The sequence below is a fragment of the Alligator mississippiensis genome, chromosome 3 (genome assembly GCF_030867095.1).
Source record: "Alligator mississippiensis isolate rAllMis1 chromosome 3, rAllMis1, whole genome shotgun sequence".
Classification (NCBI taxonomy): domain Eukaryota; kingdom Metazoa; phylum Chordata; order Crocodylia; family Alligatoridae; genus Alligator; species Alligator mississippiensis.
This window is the reverse complement of record NC_081826.1, coordinates 250,063,111-250,076,605: the sequence shown is the minus strand read 5'-3', so window position 1 is coordinate 250,076,605 and position 13,495 is coordinate 250,063,111. Positions and strand designations below refer to the sequence as shown.

The 13,495-nt window shown below is 44.4% G+C and overlaps 1 protein-coding gene across 3 annotated transcripts in view; it reads right to left on the bottom strand.

Annotated features, from left to right (window-relative positions):
* SSBP2 (single stranded DNA binding protein 2) overlaps window positions 1-13,495 on the bottom strand; it is a 333,271-nt gene that overhangs the window by 65,632 nt on the left and 254,144 nt on the right. For all 3 annotated transcript variants that reach the window (XM_059725068.1, XM_059725067.1, XM_059725069.1), the window contains one exon: window positions 2,932-2,991. In XM_059725068.1, coding sequence (XP_059581051.1) covers window positions 2,932-2,991 — 60 coding nt within the window. The remainder of the gene's footprint in view (window positions 1-2,931; window positions 2,992-13,495) is intronic.

Below are 13,495 nucleotides of genomic sequence, written 5' to 3'. Positions count from 1 at the left end.
GGGTCCAACGTTGCCCTTGCTTTTCCTTCAGCTCCCCACATATCTGAAAAAGGACTTTTTATTGTCCTTGATGCTCAAAGCTAGTTGGAGTTCAGTTGCAGCCTTGGCTTTCCTGGTCTGCTCCCTACAGGACCGGACCAGTGCAGAATAATCCTCCTTGGAGGTGACTCCCATCCTCCATCCTTTGTAGGCCTTTCTTTTTAGCCTCAGGAGGTCTCCTAGGTCCCTGGAGAGCCAGGGGGGCTGCTGTGCCCTCTTGCTGCCTTTCCTCCGAGATGGAATAGACTTAGTTTGTGCATTGAGGATCGCTCCCTTGAGGAGCAACCACTCTTCTTGAACTCCCCTCTCCCTGTGGTCATGGTCCCTTAGGGCCTTACTGACAAGCCTCCTGAGCTTGTCAAAGTCGGCTTTCCTGAAGTAAAGGACTTCCGTGTTGCTGACTGACTTGCCAGCTTTTCAGCGGATGGTGAAAGTGATCAGCTCGTGGTCGCTGTCACCCAGCTTCCCATCGATCACTAGGTCGCCGACTAGGTCATCCCCAGTAGCCAGCACCAGGTCGAGCAGCGCTTTGCCTCTCGTTGGCCCATAGACTTCTTGAGTCAGGTAGAGGTCATCCAAGCACGAGAGGAAGCTCTGCGACCGCTCAGATTTTGCTGAGTGATCCTCCCACGAGATGTCCAGGTAATTGAAGTCACCCATGACAACCATGGTCCTCGAGCATGCCGCCTCAGCCAGTTCCCGGGCAAACTCCTGGTCAAGCTCAGGACTTTGGGTGGGAGGTCTGTAGTAGACTCCCACCATTGTGTCCCCTGTGCCATGTTCCCCACGGATTTTAACCCAGAGGGTCTCCAGCTGTCCACCCTGGTCACCAATATTGGCTTGCAGGGACGTGTAGCTTTCCTTAACATAGAGAGCTACACCCCCGCCCCTTTTCTCTATACGATCCCTCCTGTACAGGGTATAGCCATCTATCCCCGGGTCCAGTCATGGGTGGAGTCCCACCAGGTCTCCGTTATCCCTATGACATCATAATTATTTGCATTGAGCAGGAGGATGAGTTCCTCCTGCTTATTCCCCAAGCTCCTGGCATTTGTGTACAGGCAAGCAAGTGCCCCCTGGGGGGCTCCTTCCTTGCCCACAGATTTTGCCAGGGCTGGGACAGGGGTGGTCTCCCTTAAGTGCCTTGACCTGCTGGCTTTGCAAGGATTGCTCAGCGGGCCAGCAGTGACAGTAGTGCCCCCGTCCCCCAGCGGGCTTAGTTTAAAGTCCGGTGGAGCAGGTCAGCCAGTCTGGCTGAGAAGAGCCTCCTCCCTAGGGGAGAGAGGTGGAGGCCATCTGTTCCCAGCAGCTCGCTGCCTTTCTCGCCAAAGAGCAGGCTGTGGTCATGAAAGCCAAAGCCTTCCCGACGACACCAGCACTGCAGTCTTTGCTTGACCACGTGGATCCTCCTCTCCCTCCTCGGCCCATAGCCTGAGACTGGGAGGATCTACAAGAACACCACCTGTGCCCCCAGACCCTTTAGCCCCGCTCCCAAATCCCTGTAGCGCCTCATGACCTGGCTGGGAGCGCTCTGAGCCGTGTCATTGGTGCCCACATGAATTAGGAGCATGGGATAGTGGTCTGTGGGTTTGAGGAGCTCTGGGATCCTCTCTGCAATGTCCCGGATGCGGGCCCCCGGGAAGCAGCAGACTTCCCGGGCTAAGGGGTCAGAGTGGCAGATTGCCCCCTCAGTCCCCCTCAGGAGAGAGTCTCCCACAATAAACACCCTACGTTTTGTCTTGGGGAGAGCAGGGGTGGGAGCTGCAGTTGGGTCCATGTTGCCTGCGGGAGCCGGCAACTCAGCAGGCTCTGCTGGAGCGGCAAGAGGTGCATACCTGTTGCTCAGCTCTGGCAGGGCAGGGGCCTTGGTGCGGCGGGCCTTAGGGCCCTTGACCACCGTGGTCCATGCCCCTGCCTGGACAGAGCGGGAGGTCCCGGAGTCCTCCTTTGGCGTGGAGGAAGACTGTAGTCTACCCTCCATCTCCCAGGGGAGAAGGGCCTGGCAGTAGGAGTCGATCTCCTGCTCGCAGTCCCTGATGGTACGCAGTCTCTGGACTGCCCTAGGTAGTCCAGAAGGCTGGACTACCTAGGTACCAGAAGGCTTGTGAATGTTGAGATGCTGGGGCAGATGGAGCATCCCACAGCAGCATGGGGCGGGGGGTCTCAGTGCGCTTGGCAGCAGACACAGAAGTGGACCAGAAGCACTTCCAGTCCACTTCCGGGTCCGTCAGGGAGTGCACTGGGGGACTCCCCAGGCTCCCCTGGCTTGATGACTGGTGCCTCCTGGATCTGGAGGGGCACACAGGGTTCCCCTGTAGCCGAACGCTGAGCCAGGGGAGCATGGGGGGTGGCTCCCCAACAGACCCAGAAGTGGACCAGAACTACTTTCAGTCCATTTCTGGGTTTCCTGACAAGCATGCAGAGGGAGGGGCCCCCATGCTCCTGTGGGATGCTCCATCTGCCCCAGCATCGTAGCGTTCATGAGCCATACCTGGTACCTCAAGGTATGTAGAAAAAACATTTAAAGCTGTGTCTATGTCTGAATCACTGCTTCACCAAATCAGCATTGAAACTTTAGATTCGGATTCGGCCGAATTGAATCAGGGACAGTGATTAGAATCAACGAATTGAATCACTGTCTCCGATTTGGGCTGAATCCAAATTGAATACGGCCTGCTTTGCACACCCCTAGTACTTAATAAGCTTTAAGTAAACTTCATGCTATCTCTATGAAATAACACCAACATACCTATTTGACAGCTGGGCAAAATAGAGCAGGCAAAGGTTAGTCCTAAGTCATGTAAGTTAGTAGAAAGTAGAATGTTCCTCACTCTAACCACTGCACCATATTTCTGGAATACAAATAATATGTCCTTGATATAAGGCTCTTACCTGATTGGGTATTCTTAAAGGTGGCCTTGGACCTCCAGGGTATCGAGGGGACATAAAAGGCTATAAAAAAAGGGAAAATAACTGAAAAGCTCAATTTAACTTATAAATATTTTATCAATTCATAACATATATGGTCTGTATGAAGACCAACTCTCAAGAGTCCACCTTACAGATATTAACAACACGTAGAAGATTATTCTGAACCACCTAGCAAAACAATATCTATTTTAACTCTTTTATGAAGATTAGTCCCAAGAAGTATTTTTAAACATTTTGATGTAGATATTGTGCAAGCAGGATATGAAGAACTCTACAATATACATATAAATGAATGAACCATTAAGACAATATAATCATAAGGAAGCCCTTCAGCTGGGATAAGACAGAAAGTTAAAGAATGTGTGAAATGTATAAAGAAAAAGGTCCTGAAAGAGGTGGACATCAATAAGAGCAGAATAATGCAATACCTCAAATAATTTACTTTCACTTTTTTAATATCACAAAATGCATATAGTATCAAAAATCCTATATATATATAAATTATATATCATTCACATCACAAGAAATCTGGATACCCTTGCCAACACCATAATGCAAGGTGCTGTGGAGGGAAAGAGAAAAAGAAGTAGACCCAAGAAGAGCTGGGGAACCAATATCAAGGGCTGGATGGGACTTCAACTGAGAGTGCAAAAAGGTAGCCAAACAGGGTGGAGTACAAGAGGGTTGTTACAGCATCTAAGGTGCCCCAATAGTTGTAGTGGCCTTGGGACTGACTTGACTTGACTATATAGCATCAGAAGGTTTAGCTTTTGTATTTGATCATGTAAGTATTCATAAGTATGAAGACTTATTTGAGGATTTCCTAAACCTTATTCCCTTCTCCTGACACCAAATGGATTACAACCCATCAGCTCCACACATTCAACCCCATCCAACAGACCCTTGCTCTCTCATAGTTTCAGCTTCCAGCAGACCTCAGCTGCCAGAAGCCAACAGAGGAGAAACGCAGGCTTTCAAACAGCCAAGGAAGAAATCAGTAATCGATAAGTCAAAAGTCAGTCTTTTAAACTGGATCCAGCTACAAATGGGGATCCAAATCTAGTATCAAAATTCAGATCTGCCATTCCTAGTGGTTACATCTCCAAACACAAAGTAGCTGAAAACTTCATCAGCTATAACTTTCAAGTTGTCTCAGACTATAACTGCATGTTGAATACAATGAATTATTACAAGATAGAAAGCAGGAATCATAATAGTGAAATCTAGATAAAAAGAAATCTAGATAAAAAAAGAAGAGGAGAAAATGTTAAAGTAGTCACTTGATAAAAGATTAAGAACCAAATACACCCTTCAAATCGTGAGCATCTGGACAAAAAGAAAGCTGATTTCTTTAAGTCAGGACAAAATACTTCCTAGTACAAGGCTTTCATTCATGGCTTTTTACCCCAAATAGTAACATCACCAAATAATGAATCACTGAGAAATAAAAATACTGTGCACCAGGATCATGTGAAAACACAACTGTGTGGTACAGGCAGTCCTCGACTTACAACGTTTAGAGTTACAACGTTTTACATTTACAATGTTATAAACTGACACCGTTTCTACTTTATGACATTAGTTTCAACTTTACAATGCTTGATCTGATGCAACGCCACGCCAGCAAACAAGTTTGCTGTGTCCTTCATCTCCCTGGAGAACATCTGTCCAAACTTCCTTGGACACTTTCGTTAAGAAAGCAGACCAGACTTCAGAAAAATCTGCAGCCAAGACTCCCGAGAAGACTCCAGCCAAGAGCCCTTCAAAAAGTCCAGCAAAGTCACCTCAAAGATGTCCTTCCAAATCAATATGATTGCTATTTACAATATAAATACACTAATGTAGCTATATTACTCATCTATAATTGATCGAGTACAAAATTCTGGGGTATTTTTGGTGAAAGTAGGGTATTGGGCCTTGGTTCAGGAACCAATCCTCCCTTTATAACATTGCTTCTTATAAGAAAATTGGTTCCAAGTTACAACGTTTTGACCTCAGACTCGGATTTCAGGAACCAATTGTGTCGTAAGTCTGAGGACTGCCTGTATTAATCTAACGGCACCACAGGTCAACCCATACCATTGTCTCACCCAGAAACCACAGGGAAAGTGGAAAAGATGACAGAAGAGCATCTGTGAAACTTCTGAAGACAGACCTCTTAACAGATGAGCAAATAGAAAGAAAAAACCCCAAAACTACCTTTCCTATCAAAGCTAAGGGCCACAGGCACTTCACGAATACCCCAGAGCTAACAATGTCAAAGGCTTTTAACAGAGGAAAAATAAACAAGATGCTTGGATTTGCCAACTGTATTGTCAGGGAGCCAGAGCCTCAAATGTATTTATAAGGTTGTCTTGCTCAGAAAAGGACAAGACTGGTTAATAGGTAGTAAAAATTGTGATTATTTAACGGGCCAGATATAAAGCGGACCAGTAAATTCAGTAAATATTTTTAATTTTTTAAGACTGATGAAAGTGCTGTACTTCTGAATTTTATGAGCAGTCTCTGAAGAAATACATTTTAATGTAAGAAAATTGTTTGCAGAATATCTACTGTTTTCATACACACATTCCAAAGAGAATGGAAACCCATATATTATCTTTGATATACTAAATGTACTCATAATGCTTCACAAAGGGTTCTCCTTTTCATTAAGTCATTCAGATATATTTAAAATTAATTTAAATAATTTTACGTAGTCTTTTGTATAGTACTTAAATTTAATAAAGTGTTGCCTTTCTCCCTAGGGTCCAATTGCTGCAAAATGAAAGAACATAATATCCTGGAACAAAAAGGTGTTTTCCCTTTTCATCCTTCTGAGAAAGGACTATATACTATTTTACTTTTCAAAACAGTGCTGATATGGGGGGTGGGCTTTATTTAAAAACATATAGCTATGGTTCATTCAGTCAGTATGCTGCTTTCAGTTCCTGATTGTGAAAAACTGTATTCAGTTATACTATCTTTGTGGAGCATGTCCATGGATGGATCTAATATTTTGACAAGGGAGGTGCAAATGGTGTGCTGCATCATCACATATAACACAACACATTTTTCTGCTGCTAAAAAGAAATTAGGAGCTTTACTAATATGGTAGGGACCTAGGGCTATATTATTCCATTTAAGATTGAAGTAAAAATAAATATAACTTTATAGGAATGTGCATTAATTTAGTATATGCAATTTGCTATATTCTGTATTAAAAACACTACAAACTAAGCAAAAATATTCAAAAGATGTTTCTTTAGTCCTGTAGTCATTAGATTTAAATGTTCATCACTTTCAGATTCATAAAACAAAATCAAGCCTTCTTCAGCATCTTAACAGTGCATCCAAAGCTTCGCTGAAAGTTATTTCCACAACTGAGTTAATGTTCACCTCAGTTAACGTTTCCACATTTGAGTTAATGTTTTTAGCTAGAGTTAAAAACAGTCTACAGGGCTGTGAAATAGGAGCTATATTACCAGGGGCAGCTAAATTCATAAATGAAATATTAAGACCATTAAAAAAAGGAAAGAGGGTCATTAACACCTGCAGAATGAAGATCTTAGAAGGAATCAGGCAGATTATAATGAGCCAAGGAGACTCCCTTACTGCTGTCTGAACAGAAATGCTGCTGCTTCTGGGCAGTTTGTTTTAAATTTTAGGTGGACCAAGAATCAAAGCGGGGTACAATTGCAGCCCTCCAGAAATAGCCCCTAAATATAGCTATTTTTCTGCAATTTCTTCCGGAAATAGCTAGATTCCAGGTCTATTTATAAAAGACCAAGTTTAAACTGGTTAACAAAGAGGACCTAGGCAGAATTTAGACACCAGAGTTCCAAAAAACTATTCAGAAAAACTATTTGGCAGCAAAATTGAGTAGGCCCCTACACCTTAGACTACAAAGTCCCTGGACACCTGTGCTTAGGCATCTGATCATGTGTAGAAGCAATCCAGTTTGGATACCTAGGCACCTAACTCCCATTTAAATTTGACTGTGTTCCAGAATGGAAATGGAGCAACACCTAAATTCTAAGTCCCTGAAGGAGCCAATCTATTAGGTGTCTTCAGTACACACCAAACACACACATACAACACTAAATTAGTTGAGTACAAAGGACAGCAACATAGTCTCTCTCACTGAAAAACTTCCTGGCCTTGGGACCCAACCTTTTTCATAAGATTCTGCGGAAGTCACTATCTTGGTAAGCGGGAGATGTGGGTTTTAAGTCCGGTGGCTGAGAAAGACCTAGAACCCAATTTTCCCACTTCCTGGCTAAATGCTCTATGCTATTATGAAAAATACTAGCAACTTGCCCATTAAAAATGATGGGGCAGGTTGGTGGGGACAGAGCCCAGTGTTCAGCCCTATGCCCCCATTTCCCCCATGCTAGTCTGGCCCCACTCCCTTCAGGCCTGACTCTGTCCCCCCCAACAGTTTGGGTTCAGGGCCAGGGCCGCTCCCGCTCCTTCCCCTCCTCTGCTGCAGGCCCAACCCCATTGCCTTCTGCCCCCATTGCGGTGGCCCTGCCCCTACTTTGGGGCCTGGTCCACTCCACTCACTTTGGCTGTTCCCCCTCCCCCCCCCAATCTCTCCCCCACGGCTGCTTTGGGTCTAGGCCCGCTTCCCCCTGTGGCCACCACTGTGCCCATGACACTGCCACCCCACACCTGTGGGCCTGGCAGTGGCCACAGGCCCAGGCCCAGTGGTGGCTGTGGGCCCAGCAGCAGCGGCAGGCACAGGCCCAGTGGCGGTGGTGGTGGGCCCAGGCCTGGGCCTAGAGGTGGGCGCAGGCTCTGTGGCAGGCGTGGGCATGGGCCTGGCAGGGTGGCTGTGGGTGCAGGTCTGGTGCAGCAGCTGCAGGCTTGGGGGGCGGTGGCTTTGGGATGGTGGCTGTGGCTACTGGTAACTGCCCCATCCCTCCTCCCTGCCATCTGTCCCTGCTGGCTCTTGTTGCGGGGCGAGGGGGTGCTCTGGCCCCTGGCTCCAGCCCCTCTGTTATGGCTGGGCTCTGATCCCTGCCGTCCCCCTCTGCCTCCAAGGAGTGTGTGGGGGGCCAGGCCCACTCCACCGGCCTGCCCCCACCTCCGGCCCCTCAGTCCCCTCTGTTATGGCAGCACTCTGCCATCTGTCCTGTCCATCTAGAGCACTCTGATTGGCTGCCAAGACACGAATAAAGCGTTATGGAGAGACAGACAGACAGACAAAGGCTTTTATAATATTAGAATAGGCAACACCACCACCAGTCATTTAAGTGCTTCTCAGAACAAGTACTAGGCCAGTGGTTCTTAACCAGGGACCACAAGACTCCTTCAAGGGTGCCATGGTGCAATTGGGAAAGGCTGTAACATAAGCACACTTTCCTGCCTGCATTACAGTTCTGGGATAACCCTAAAACAGGCAGGAATCTCTGATCTTGCTGTCACAACCCAATGATTTTAGTGCCTCGGCACGATGGAATTTTCCCGCCACATGACAGCCTCTTGCACAGCAAAAGTTTTCTGCTGCAACAGAAAACCCCGGTGCAAGAGAGTTCCCGCCATTTGAATGCAAATTTGTGTCCCACTATTGGCCAGTTCTAAATTATTCCTACATGGCGGCTAGTAATTGGCTTGCTAGCCGTTTAAAATTTTGTGTGACTTCCGCCCAAGTCGGAGAACTTTGAGCACGCTGCAGAGTGCTAAAGATATCTGACTTGCGGCTAAGCTGATCGATAGACTGATCACCTATCGATTCTTTTCCCCGTCGCCGAGCGCAATCCTTCGACGTAACCTTTCCCTGCCAGCTTAATTTGTGGACGGATTCGCTGGCCTGAGCCCTGCCAGCTTGAGCAACTCTTGGAGTTGTTTAAGCGACCAAACCACCTGCGTCACAGCTACAAGCGGCGTAAGTAAAGTTTTTGCAACCAATAAGCTTTGTCTGCCTCTCCATTCACCAGCCTGCCCAAGCGATCGAGTAATTTCTAAATCATCTCGAGTCGGCTCCGGCCGTCCGAGACACTTGCCACATCCCTTTCTGGTCTGACCCTGCTTGTCTTTTAAAATACAGATGGGCAGGGCACATGGAACTGTCCTATGTGCCTCTGTTTCCAGGAAAAGTGTGAGGTTCTGGACAGGGAATGTTGCTCACCCCATGTGTACCTGTGTTGGCTTGCTCTGAGCTCAGTGTTGGATGGATCAACCAGATAGCATAGCTCCCTGGAGTGCTGCTCTGAAAAGCACCTGCTTCACTGGGTGGTGGAGGCATACAAGTTCTGAGGATCAGCAGCTCAGGCCTTTATCTGCCCCCCACATCCTTCTTCCCTTACCCCTCCCCTTCCACCACAACGGACTTAGCAGTCTGACACTGCTCTTCAAGCTGCCAGGCTGCGTACTGGAAATTGGATCAGTATTGGCCAATATGCCTCCTTAAAAATCGGCTATTGGTATCAGCCCAAAAATTCTTTATCAGTGCACCCCTAGCAGAGAGTGCCACTAAAGGCAAAGTTGTGCCTTAAGAAGTTGGAGAACCACTGCACTAGGCACTCTGAATCTTGAGTCAAGTGAGGTGCATAATGTGCAACCATAATTCAGATGCCTAAGCTCCACAAGGGCAGAAACAGAAACACAGCCAGGAGGCCTACAGACATTTAGGCAGCCTGTTGGGGAGGTGCTCTAAATCATGGTGCTTTACACAAAACACAATGAGTTACAGTGCCACTGAACCCAACAGACATTTGCCTGTTGGGTTGGGGGCAGAGGGGAGAGGGTGGAGGTTTGAGTCTGCCTGCACTGTGACCATCCTTTTTAGAGAACTGATGGCAGGCTTTTGCTGAAGCCCAGGAACAAAAGCTGTAGAAATACAGGCCACTGGTTGATGCCCTGAAGGAGAAGGGATATGATATGGCAGTGCAGGTGCTGATCATTGGGGCACATGAAGCATGGGGACCAAGCAATGGGAACATTCTGCGAGCTTGCAGAGTACCCTACTGCTACACAAAACTGATGTGATGCCTCAAGGTATCCAATATTATCCAATGGTTAAGGGACATCTATGTCAAGCACATCACAGGCCATTGTTGATATGAAGATAATGGACTGAGACCCCTCACTGGAAGTGAGGGTGAGGTGTCAGAGCTCCTTTCCCCTTTTACCCCAGGCCATAGACCTATACAAGCTTTGAATATTTTCCACCTTTGAATATTCTCTACCTTACCAATTGTAAACCACACGCTAAAAACATTATTTAAGAATATCTTACCACCTTATACACAACTCTGTATCGATGCAGTTACCATGCAAAGAGTTTTTCTATCATAGCATGGCACTGGAGCTTCTTAACCCCTTTGCTCCAGACTAGCATAAGCTGCAAGACTCACTGCATGTTTTAGATCACATCAACATGTACCACCTATATATATATATATATATATATATATATATATATATATATATATATGGTATATATACATGTACCACACACACACACACACACACACACACACACACACACACTATAATAAAACTACCACATGCAGGGTCCTATATTTTCTTCCAACTTACAAAATCATGTAAATAACCATAATTTTTAACATTTTCTGAAATGACAATTTTGGATGCTTCTCTGAAATGATGCAGCTAAGTCTCAATTGTTTAAATTGTCTCTGCAAATCTGATGATTTTGTATGCAAAGTAGGCATAAAGGCTGACTGTAATTTGACAGCCTATATCAGTATTCTTAATGATTAGACAGTTTGCTACACAGAATGATTCTGCTGGCCTTGGTTGGCTTGATGTCGCTGTGTTTTAAAGGAAGCTTTATATACTGTAAATTACTACATATCTCCTTCCAGTATAGGCATGGAAATATTTAATCTGTCTCCTATTCTTTAAGAAGTTCAATTTAAACTGGGATGGAAAGGATTAAGAAATATGCTAAATTTCAAACAGCTTTTCTAATTCTTGATGTTCTTTGGACAGAAATATTTAGATCTTGCACATATACTATATACATCTGCCATGATCTAACCTCAACATGACAGAATTAATCTATTGGGAAAGATTATATAGTTGATATAATGGTGAGTATTTATTACCAAAAAATTAGCACTGCAGTATTATAGACACTTGTCAGGTATTTATGTTCAATTACTGTTCATCAAGAGACTTGAAATCCTTTTAGAGCACTACCTCATACTTTAAAGTGACCACAAAGGTTTAGCACCAAGGAAAAACTTTGCTTTTTAATTTTGATGTTATTTATTAAAAAAAAAAAAAATCCATTGTTTAACTGAAAATACAGAATCTTTAATGCAGAAGATTAGAAACATTATATAATCTCAAAAATACTGATCTTCTCATGTTGCTATCATTATTAACACTGACACAAGGGGCTTTGTTTTCCCTTTGATATTAACATGAAACTCTTTTACCAGCACTAGGAATTGTATATCTGATGGTTTGGAAGTCAGAAAAGAATTCTGACAGCTCGTTAACTTCCAAGGAAGAACAACTCAGGAAAGAAAGTACATACTGGTGTGGCTGGTGTTTTAGTAGGTCTTTTTCAGTTAAAATATCTCTGCCACCTACCTGGCACTGAATACTAGTCTTGCTTTGGACTTAGAACTGTTGGAACCTAAGAAGACTTGTAGAGACCTGGAATCAAAACTCATAGAAGAGGTGATATTTTTTATTAGACCAACTGGATATTTACAAACAAATTATTTTATTTATTTGCAAGCTTTTGGGCGCACACACCCTTCATCAGGCATAGGAGAGAGCAGAGATTATAAAAATTCTCCTAGGTAAAAATGAAAATTCATATTTCACAGGAGAGGTGAAGGTGTGGTAAAGTCTCCTGTTTGGAATAGTTCTTTTTGTCCAGGTTAGGCACAGAAAAAAGGTTGAAAAAGTCTTTTTACCTTATAGAGAACTGGATACCTTGGCTAAGTACAGACAGTCAAAAAGCCTGAGGCTGAATCGATTCAGTCTTTACAGGTTAGTTTAAGCCATGCCCGGCAGCAGAGTCTAATCTCCAAAACAGATTCAGCCGAAATGAAACAGGACAGTGATCCGAAACACCAAAATGAATCACTGTCCTCTAAACCAGCTGAATCTGAAACCAAATCAAAACACAACCGTTTTGCACAGCCCTAGTGTTTAATCCCCTCTCCCTGGCTCCCCAGCTGGGCTTTGCCTGGGGAGGCAGTCCTCCCCCACCCCCTGGTAGACTGGGTTGTATTCCCAGCCAGGCTTGTCCCCCGCACCCTCTTGTCAGCCACTCATAACTGCTCTAGCAAGGGAGCAGAAGGGCGGGGCCAGTCCTGCTCTTTGAAGCAGACAGCACAGCACAGCCCAGGGCTGAAAAGCATGCTGGGATGCTGGGGGACTCTGATTTAACTTGAATCAGGAAGGGGTCTGGGACAGAAGTTTCATAAACTGGTTTGACCCAAATCTGTTAAGTCTGATACTACATTCATCAGATTTAGCTTAAATCAGTTTCAGACATTTTGAAACTAGCTCATCACATTCCATTGTGATACATAATGGATGATCTAGTCTGGACTTTTTTCATTACAGAAAGAAGCCAGTTTTCTCCATGAATCATCACTGATCATGAATCACTGATCATGAATCATTTTTTTGGGCACCTCTCAACTGCACTGTAGCAAATGTTATCTATAATAATGGGTTCATAGTAGGTGCACTTGAGGAAAAAAGGTCATATAGCTTTTAAATGTTTTTTGAAGGCAAAGAGAGGAAGGAGATGGTGTTGGAGATGAAAGATGTTTCTCTGGAGCTCTCTTTATGCAAGGGATGTAGGATACTCATGGATACCTGGAAATAACATGTAATAGATTTTGAAAAATAGTACCTATGATGTGACAGCCTGCATAAAAGAATCCTTAGTTGTCACATTTTACTATACAACCTCTCATGAGGGGGATGTGATTGTGGTAAATGGATTTGAATATAATGGCCCTATGCTCTAATGATTTTTACTACTTGATGCTGGCAACCAGTGCAGTTTAGAGCAGCCCCAAAATGCAGGTTATTTCTCAACTAGAGCTCAGAAGCTGACCCACAATTTAACTGAAATATTTAAAAAAAAGAAACCAAAACCAAAATCCAAACGCACACCCATGCTCGAACAGGTCAACATCTTATTTACTTTTTTAAACTATATGATGCAGAACTTGCAGCAAACTTTGGTGCTATCTATGTTGTAATTCCCACTCTAGATACAAAATTTAATAATCTGACAGCACAAATAACAAATCTGGAAAGTCATCATGGCATTGAGACCAAAGCAACACAACCAGAACCTTTTGCTAAATCATGAGAAGGAACTAGAACAAATCAATTGGCTTCATATAGTCATTATACAAAAGAAAATATTAAAAAACAGAAAAAGAACTGTGGAGAAGATAACGAGGACTAGAAATGCTAGATTTATTGAGCTCCCTGACTTGGTTCACGCAAATGATCTTAGAGTGTCTTTAATGTTTTGCAACAGGACCTTACAGAAGATCCCAACTATAATTGAATATATAGGATTAAAAAA